The sequence below is a fragment of the Salvia splendens genome, chromosome 20 (genome assembly GCF_004379255.2).
Source record: "Salvia splendens isolate huo1 chromosome 20, SspV2, whole genome shotgun sequence".
Taxonomy (NCBI): Eukaryota; Viridiplantae; Streptophyta; class Magnoliopsida; order Lamiales; family Lamiaceae; genus Salvia; species Salvia splendens.
The window spans coordinates 2,774,651-2,784,740 of NC_056051.1; the positions used below are offsets into that span (position 1 = coordinate 2,774,651).

General features: G+C 33.7%; 2 protein-coding genes across 2 annotated transcripts; both read left to right on the forward strand.

Moving 5' to 3' along the window:
- Positions 1-562: 562 nt before the first annotated feature.
- On the forward strand, positions 563-4,385 carry LOC121781229 (putative receptor-like protein kinase At3g47110). Its single transcript, XM_042178956.1, has 4 exons — positions 563-1,351; positions 1,463-1,606; positions 1,848-3,807; positions 3,908-4,385. Exons 3-4 carry the CDS (start codon positions 3,180-3,182, stop codon positions 4,261-4,263), a joined length of 984 nt encoding a protein of 327 aa, XP_042034890.1. The 5' UTR covers positions 563-1,351; positions 1,463-1,606; positions 1,848-3,179; the 3' UTR covers positions 4,264-4,385.
- A 462-nt stretch (positions 4,386-4,847) lies between these two features.
- LOC121782763 (nodulin-related protein 1-like) lies at positions 4,848-6,186 on the forward strand. Its single transcript, XM_042180712.1, has 2 exons — positions 4,848-4,853; positions 5,863-6,186. Exons 1-2 carry the CDS (start codon positions 4,848-4,850, stop codon positions 6,184-6,186), a joined length of 330 nt encoding a protein of 109 aa, XP_042036646.1.
- Positions 6,187-10,090: the final 3,904 nt, after the last annotated feature.

The following is a 10,090-nucleotide window of genomic DNA, read 5'->3' on the forward strand; positions in this document are numbered from 1 at the left end:
TTTGGTTATTAGGTTTATAATTGTTATTCACGATCCACACCCTCTTAACCACGAGTAAAAACTCAGTAGTCTGTTGGACATATTTCCACAATATATCTAGTTAATTATAGTGGCAAAGAGAGAATAATAAGATAAATTGTGATTATTTTTGTATATATAATTAACTGCATACTACATGACAATGTATTCAAATTCATTAATTCATACCACGTGACAATGCATTCAAATTCATAGAAGTCAAATACTATATTTTATCTTTACATTTGTAAAATTTATTCCAACCACTTGTAATAGCAATAATGTTGGGGTCATATCGTTTAAATTCTCACCACATGTAATAGCAATAAATTTTGTATCTTCCAAATTGATCATCTTGCAGATTTTTTAGAGACGTACAGGTACAGTGACATTATACTAAAAATAATTTGATTGAATAAAGTATGTATACTACAATTACATTTTTTATTAATATAAAGCCAGTGTTTATTCCAATTTTCCAGTGTTTTTCAATATTTATAAATGAATTATTTTTATTTGGAGTCCTTTCGATATTATGTGAATATAACGCAACAGAACTACCAAATGAAACAGAGCAGAAAATCAATGGAGAGTTTGATGTTTTCCTTTGCTCGTTCAATCTTGTTATTAAGTAGCTTTACCCTCTCTTTTGATTCCTCCACCGATCAAAATGCACTTGTTTCCTTAAAAAACTCCATCATCTCCCACCCTTATGCTTCCAATTGGTCACAAAACACATCTGTTTGTGATTGGATTGGTGTGTCCTGCGGCCTCAAGCATCCCCGCGTCACGTCTCTCAATCTCTCTGGCTTCGGCCTTTCTGGAACTATTGCTCCACATCTCGGAAACCTAACGTTCCTGAGATATTTGGACATAAGTTCCAACAGTTTCACAGGGAGCTTACCCTCTGAGCTCTCTAAACTGCGTCGTTTAAAGGTGATGAACGCGGGAATAAATTCATTCACCGGAGAAATACCAACATGGTTGGGCAGTTTACCTCAACTAGAAGCACTCAATCTGTATAGTAATCAGTTGAGTGGTTCCATACCACATGCTATTTTCAATGTCTCTTCAATTAGAGAAATTGAAATTGGCAATAATAGCCTATCAGGTATGCTGCCAAGTGATATGTGCAACAATACGCCCAACATCAAAATATTGTCACTTGAACAAAATCAAATTGGAGGGGAAATTCCGTCAAATATATGGAAATGCACACATCTTGAGATGTTGTCATTATCCTACAACAATTTCAGTGGCAACATTCCACGTGAAATTGGAAGACTGGCCTTCCTTTCAAATATGTCGTTGGGGTACAATAATGGTTTTGGAGGTATAATATGTAAACTATCTCTTCTTTCTTTCATAATTTATAGAGTCCAATTGTTATGTGATACAATTTGTTTATACAAATGAAATTGATTTTGTGATGTATAACGATCAGGTGGAGTTCCGCAAGAAATTGGGAATCTCACAAGACTAGAGATATTAAGCATTGATGGTGCTTCTCTAACCGGAGATTTTCCATCTTCAGTCTTCAACATTTCTTCATTGAGAGTCCTGAGTTTATCTCACAATAGTCTCTCAGGTACTTATTTTCCTCAACATTCATTGCAAATCAATTTTGTGATATACATTTACAGATCTCAACCATATTAGACTACAAGGTAGTGTAGGATTGGGCATAGAGAATTGAATGCTTAATTAAAATCCAACAGTCAACCTTCCACCTTTTCAACTAATGCACATTTAATTTTTTTTTGTGTTGAAAAATAATACCATTTATATATTAAATGTTATTATCTCATTTAGGTTGATACATTCCGCAGGTGAATTATCCACAAGATATTGACACTTTGCCAAGCCTCGAGATTTTCTCTGTGTTTAACAATTCTTTACATGGAACCATCCCATCTCCCATATTCAACATATCAACATTGACAAGTTTAGAAGTTTCATTCAATGAGTTTTCTGGTACTCTTCCTTCAGACATGGGTCATTCACTTATTAATCTTGAAGTCCTTTTTGTAAGTTTTAACAAACTCAGTGGTGCAATTCCAACCTCTATTACCAATATTTTCCAACTTACATACTTGGACATGTCTGCCAACTCATTTAGTGGCTCCATACCACTCTTTGGTAATTTGAACCTTCTACAATGCCTTCTCCTTTAGGGAAACATATTGAGTGGAGCAAAATTCCCAACACAGGAATTGACATTTCACTCTTCGTTAACAAATTGTCCATATTTGGATCAGTTGGGTGTGTCTGGTAATCCCCTTAGTGGCATCTTACCTTCCTCACTTGGGAATTTTTCTTCTTCTCTTTTGACTTTTGAAGCATCACAATGCAACATCAAGGGTGTCATTCCTTCTCAAGTAGGAAATTTAACTAGTTTGCTATACATTTATTTGGATGGAAATCTACTAAGTGGACCAATTCCACCAACAATTGGGAAATTGAAGAAACTCCAAAGCATAAATCTTAGTGGCAATCAATTGGCAGGGCACATCCCTAACAATGCTTGTAGAATGAATAGTTTGGGGGAGTTGGTCCTTGCTAGTAACATGCTAGTGGGTACAATACCTGATTGTTTGGGTGATGTTAAATCCTTGAGAGTGATTCATATAGGTTCCAATCAATTGAATTAAATCATTCCTCCCAATTTGTGGAATCTTAGAGATCTCATTTATTTGAATTTGTCCTCCAATTCCTTGACCGGTCAATTGACATATCAGCTTGGCAATTTAAAGTCAATAAACTCTTTGGATTTGTCTTTGAATCAATGTCTCAGGCGATCTTTAGAATTTCTTGACTTATCAAATAATTTGTTTAGTGGATCCATTCCTGATTCATTGGGAGAGGTTAAGGGTTTGATAAGATTGGATTTATCCTTCAATAATCTTTCCGGATCAATACCCAAATCCTTGGAAAACCGTACTTTACTTGAAAATTTTAATGTTTCCAACAATAAACTGGAGGGGGAAATTCCAGATGGGGGTTGTTTTCGTAACTTTAGTGCCCCTTCTTTTTCCCACAACTTAGCTCTCTGCGGTCCAATAACATTTCAAGTTTCGCCCTGCTCAGAAAAAAATCATAGATCATGGTTAAAGAAACTTGTGGTGTCATCAGTGGTTATAGCTGTCATCGCGGTGTTTGTAATGCTGGTTCTCATAAGCATGCGCAAACAGAAAAAAGTAGCACTCCCTGCTGACATTCCACCAGGAACTACTGAATGCAAAAGAATTTCTTATAAAGAACTTGAACAAGGAACAAGTTCATTTAGTGAAATCAACTTACTTGGAAGAGGTAGTTTTGGTTCAGTATTCGAAGCAACACTTTTCGATGGGTTAAAAGTTGCAGTGAAAGTGTTCCACTTGGAATTGCAAGGAGCGGCAAAGAGCTTTGATGCAGAAACTGCTATATTAAGCAACATTCGACACAGAAACTTAGTTCGAGTTATTGGATGTTGTTGTAACATGGAGTTTAAAGCACTGATTCTCGCATACATGCCAAACAGGAGCTTGGATAAATGGTTGCATTCCGATAAGTGTGGTTTGGATCTTATAAAGAGACTGAAAATAGCAATAGATGTTGCGGCCGCCTTGGAATATCTTCACCATTACTACACATTCCCAGTTGTTCATTGTGATATAAAGCCAAGTAATGTGTTGCTTGATCAAGACATGACAGCTCATCTTGCTGATTTTGGTATTTCCAAGCTTTTTGATGGAGGGGAAACAACTATTCAAACACAAACAATGGCAACTATTGGTTACGCAGCACCAGGTGATGCATGCATGATGCTTTCCCTTTTAACCTAAATTTCATCATATACAAATGTTTTACCTAATCCTAACAAAATGTTGAATATGTGTGATACGATTAGAGTTTGGAATGGATGGCAAAGTATCAATAAAGGGGGATGTATACAGTTTTGGGATACTGCTGCTAGAGGTGTTCACTGGAAAGAAGCCAACTGATGATATGTTCGGTGAAGAAATGGGTTTAAAGGAGTGGGTAAGTGAAGCATTAGAGCAAAATGCAGCAGCTGAAATCGTGGCGTCTACTCTGTTATCAACGGAAGATCAACATTACTCTGCAAAGGAGCAATGTTTGTTGTCAATATTTCAATTGGCAATGAAATGTTTAGCTGTTTCAGCAGATGACAGAATCAATATGATTGAAGCAGCGGCCGGTCTACACCGTATCTATACAACAATTGCAGCAGGTAATGGGGTTTGATTCTTGTATGAAGTGTAGCTTTGAATTTCAATATGGTAACTTAATAGGTTGATGTATTGATGGTTACTGATACGAGTATTCTATCATTATTAATTAGTTTAGATATATTAGAAATTTGCATATCTTTTCTTATATTTGTTTCTTGTTTCATAAGCTAGTATTCTAGTATTATAAATAGGGATATGTTGTTATCATTTTATTCAGTCAATCAATATATGAAACTATCGTTATTTTGGCTCAATTGAGTATCAAACAAGAAACATCTCCTAAGGCTGCCGACGAGTAAATCTCGCGCTCAGCCGCCCCTTTTGCCGTTCAAGTCGCCGACCCAAACGTTGGGCGCTCGACAACGTAGGCACTCGTTTCTTGATTGTGTGTGGAATTCGACGTTAAGGAGGAAGATCCTTAATATCTACATTTGTTTAGAATGATGAAAATAAATCCCTCACTCAAAATATGTCTAATGCAAGTGGAACTTGACTTAAAACGTAGTACTCATTTCCATAAACTTTTATTTGCAGCAACAACTTTTCATATCACAAGAAGTTGATGTATCAATATTTGGATTAGCTATGCATGTGAACATGAAGGTATTCTTGACGAACATTGATTTCAAGAGTTCTTGTTTGGTTACTTTCGAATATATGATTATTTTTCTCATTTTAATTGTGTTGTGTTGTTGCATATCTATAAAGCTATAAAAATTTTGAGTAATCGGAATTGGTCCAAAGTAGGTCTTATGATCTCCCATTACATTTTTTCATACTCCAATTTACTATTGTATTGTATTCTTTATTTGAAAATGAATAGAAAGAAAAATAAATCTTTTTCATTTACGTGTCAAATAGCTGTGATTTCGTTCAAGAACTTCTTCGAGATTTTTCTTAGTATGTATTGGAAAATATGGCCAACAGTTGTATTTCACTTTAATTGTATATTGTGGTCCTATTTTTGGAGTTTTTCATAAAAATTAATTTATCTGAATATTTATTATCGTTATTTTGGTGAAGAAAACAGGCTAAAAAGCAAATTAACAACAATTGAAAAATTCTTCTTTATTATTCCCTTCAATCCCCATTAATGTCTTATATTTGACGAGTAAAAATTTCATGTTCAATCCACACCAAGGTGGCATAATGACTTGGTGTACCTCACCAATAAATGCTAGACAAATGGAAATAAAAGGACCCACATGCCACATCAATTAAACACCTATTGACTAAACTAACGGTTAAATTAAGCCACCCGTTAATTGTTTTATGGAAAGTGGGCAAAAATATTAAATATGGTGGTAATCACCAAATGGAAGAATTTGCGTGCCATATATATGTATATAATATATATAGGAGTATCTCTCTTGTAATATAAAAATATTCTTATGCGTATCAAATTTTCTATATGTCTATATAATGTATCTCTCTCATAATATACAAATAGGGTAGTGATCAATGTATAACTAATCTTAAGTGTATAACTAGAGAACAAATCTCAGCCACACATCTTAATGGAACAAATATTATTTATTTTAATTATACAAAATAGGCCAAGGATATTTTTGGAAATTACATTATCAAATTTAAATCAAATTATGCAACCTAGTTCAGCAACGAGCTGGAGAAGTGCGACAAGGCCAAGGCCGCCAGCTCCTCCGCCGACTTCCTCGGTGCCGTCTCCAAGTACGGCAAGCTCGACTCCACCCAGGGTGTCGGCAAGTACGTCGACCAAGCCGAGGGCTACCTCCGCCAGTACGGCGCCCCCGCTGAAGACAAACCCGCGGCCGAGACTGAAATTCCTTCGGGCGGCGACGTGAAGAAGCCGGAGGAGAGCGGCGAGGTTGGGGACTATGCGAAGAAGGCGGAGGAGCTGCTCGGCGGAACCGGTGAGAAGAGCGGGGCGGAGGGTTTGTTGAAGGCTGCCGGCTAGATCAACCCATGTGTGATGCGCAGTTACCTTAATCAAATGAGTACACTGTACACACATGTATTATTAATAACGATTAGTGAATAATTTTAGTAGAATTTAAATTGATTTATTTGCTTGAAATAAAGTTACATCTCTACTTATGCTATTTTTACAAAAAAATGATTATGTCATGTTTAATATAGCTAATTGTCACAAATATGGACGTAGTCCTAATTTAAGTTGGCTGATATTATCCACAATCATAGTTATTTTCTCCCAAAAAATCTCAATAAAAGAGTGATTTTACTTCATTCTTATTTACAAAACACATCACTCTTAGCATGATTTTACTTCACTCTTGTTTACAAAACACATCACTCTTATTATTATTTTACTTCACTCTTGTTTACAAAACACATTACTCTTAGCATGATTTTACTTCACTCTTGTTTACAAAACACATCACTCTTATTATGATTTTACTTCACTCTTGTTTACAAAACACATCACTCTTGTTTACAACACACATCACTCTTAGCATGATTTTACTTCACTCTTGTTTACAAAACACATCACTCTTATTATGATTTTACTTCACTCTTGTTTACAAAACACATCACTCTTGTTTACAACACACATCACTCTTAGCATGATTTTACTTCACTCTTGTTTACAAATCACATCACTCTTGTTTAAAAAACTCATCACTCTTAGCATGATTTTACTTCACTCTTGTTTACAAAATACATCACTCTTAGCATGATTTTACTTCACTGTTGTTAACAAAACACATCACTGTTAGAATGATTTTCTCTTATTTCAAGTTCATGAGTAATGATCAGTAGAACATAGGCATTCATGTCATTTCAAACAAAATTGGACTGTTTTACAACTGTGATGTTTCAAAATTAGTTTTACAAAATGGCTTCTACCAATACAACTTATAGGCTCTTCTATCTATATATTATCTCCTCTTTGTCGACAGGCTTCGACGTTCAGCTTCTTTCTCAGCAACGATGACACAGAATTCTGCACCAAGCATCTCAGGCACTTCAAGATCCATAGACTTGCTCCACTCAACAATTTGTGTGATAATTTCTACTGTAATCGTGAAGCCTAAAGTAGATAGCATTAGCTGATCTGCAAATATTAGAATGATTCTCTGCGAGCAGCGTCTCTCAGCACCATGGAAGTCGGCAGCGTCGGGAGAGTCTCGTTTCTAATCGAGAACGACAAGACCGATCAACCTCCCAAGCCTGCGCGAGAGGAGAGATCGGAGCAGGTCATATTCTTGCGGCGGAGCGCTAGCAGCTGCGTCGAGGTGAAGAAGACTAACGGATTTTGGATTGAATTTGCAATGTACCTAATTTTGGATGTCAATGACCATTATACCCCCGCTTGTTATTGTGGAGTAAATTTGTGAAAGAGGGAACTAATATCTCCTTTAAATTCAAAAATTACATGTATTAATAGTAGCCCTTGATTTTTTTGATCTTGTGGCTATTATTTGTTCTCTAGTTATTTGGTTAAGGGGTGTTTACCATAGATCATGACCCTATACAAATATTCTTATGTGTATTGAATTTTAATTCGTTCTTTTTCACTCATAAGATGATATATTTTTTAATTTTTATTATGTTCTTTATTTGTAATTAGGTATATATTTATTTTATTTTATTTTATTTTATTTTTTGGCTTTGCAGGGTTATCAAGGTGATTCAAGTGTACCTCAAATCATGTTTTCCGAGTGATTGTTCCCCTTGATTTTATCTAAAGTTGAGAAAAGTAATTTGGATTGAAGAAACTTATTTTGAACTTGTTGTTAGAATGTGAAGAAATAATTTTTGAGAGATTTTTGTGATAGCTTTAATTTGAACTAGTAAATGTTTCTTTTTGTTTATGAAAGTGAGAAATTTGTTGGTTGCTGGAATATGAAGAAATAATTTTCAAGAGATTTTTGTGATAGCTTAATTTTGAACTAGTAATTGTTTTTTTTTTGTTTATGAATGTGAGAAATTTGTTATGTACTAGCTACCGAGTAAGTTTGATAGGATTATACTTTTTGGTCTGTCTTTAAGCTATTCTATTTCAAATAATATGAGAATATTTTATTTTTGATATTTTTATTTATTTTTTGATTTTTTAATATTCTTTTAAAAACATATTGAAAACTATAACTTAATATGCTAACAAATATAAGTTATAGACAAGAAAAAAATAATACCCATAAAATCCCAAAATTGTAGTAATATCAAAGAGAGGGTGGTAATAAGACGGTACAATATGTTTTCTTAACATGAAAAGTAATGTATATGATTACTTTTTTATGTATAAAATATTACTATATTATAAGGCCAATTACATATAAATTGTAGTATATGGAACGTAAATTGTGATCATCATATTTAATATTTTTTCCCACCTTCCATAAAACAATTAATGGATGGCTTAACTTAACCGTTAGTTTAGTCAATAGGTGTTTAATTGATGTGGCATGTGGTTTTTTATTTTCATTTATCAAGTATTTATTGGTGAGGTGCACCAAATCATTATGCCACCTTGGTGTAGATTGACCATGGAATTTTTACTCATATTTGACAGCTACAGATTTTAAGAAATAGTTTAATTTTGTGAAGGAAAGTGGGTGTTGTTGCATCATCCTATACCTCAATATTATACACAACAAATCCTTGCCTCTACAATTCCATTGTCTTGCATCATCTCGAAGCATAGATAGACTGAGACTACAATTCCTATATTTATCCTAACGTGAATGCTGTAAATTTGTTAGCATTTAGTGTCAAATATTATATTTTGGTCTTATTTAACGGTTTCGTCAAAACCTAGTGGTCAACTATCTTTTGACTTGTTTGGTGAATAAAAATATGGACCAAAACACTACATTATATGAAGCCTAAAGCTTACAAAGTTAAAATTTGTAGAATCAAATAAGTTTTTTGCACAAATGTACGAGACTAATTTTAGATTTTAAAATATGGTAAACATTAGTTTTTTAAAAAATTAAATATAAATCAGAACATATTGTTTAAAATTAAAAACTAATACACTTAATATATAGACTTAAAATTTTTTAGCAAATGAACAACATCAATTTTGAACTTAAGTCATTTGTTATTTATGATCGTTATTCACAGTTCACACTATACATTAATTTATCAAATTAATTATTACCACATTTAATATCAACGAAGAAGACCGGCGTCGTTTGCCCCATTAATCAAGTCATAGTATCATGCAATTAATAATTCCACGTCTATACTTGGACGAATTGTTCATCGAAGAAGACTCATGAAAATTGAAACCTAATAAATTAAAAGGAATCGAAGTGATCCCTCATTAAAAAAAAAAATCAAAATTCACGATTAATTATTTTTGTTAATGATATTGATAGAAATCCATGGGTTCCATCCTAAAACCAATTGGTGATAGGAGGAGGGGCCCATGAGACTTATATACTAGTTTCAGTTTTCTCTCGACACCGATGTGGGACAGATATATGTTATATTTTTAGTTCAGTTGCCAACAGATATATAATTCGATTTTATCTGTATTCAAGAGTGGAATAAATGGAATTTCACTGTTACATATATTTTCGTCGAGTATAAGTATATATCAAACCAATACATTATAATGAATCGAAATAATTGCTATATCATTTTAAAAGTAATTAAATCAAATATATTATTCTGTCACTATAGCAGTTGACGAAGTCTCCAACCAAAAAACAAGTCGAGGAGACTCTAATTTCTCTGTCACCTAAAAAACTAATTATAAAATGGAATTATTATACTCCACATTCAAATTTGGATGAATACTTCATTGACGAAGACTAAAAAATAAATTAAATCGTGAAAAATAATCAGAACTTATTTTATACTACTCTTTATATTATAGACTACAAATA

Coding starts and splice junctions, on each gene's coding strand:
- LOC121781229 (XM_042178956.1), top strand. CDS start 3,180: ATGCTGGTTCTCATAAGCATGCGCAAACAGAAAAAAGTAGCACTCCCT. Junction 3,808..3,907: donor TATTGGTTACGCAGCACCAG/GTGATGCATGCA, acceptor TGATACGATTAG/AGTTTGGAATGGATGGCAAA.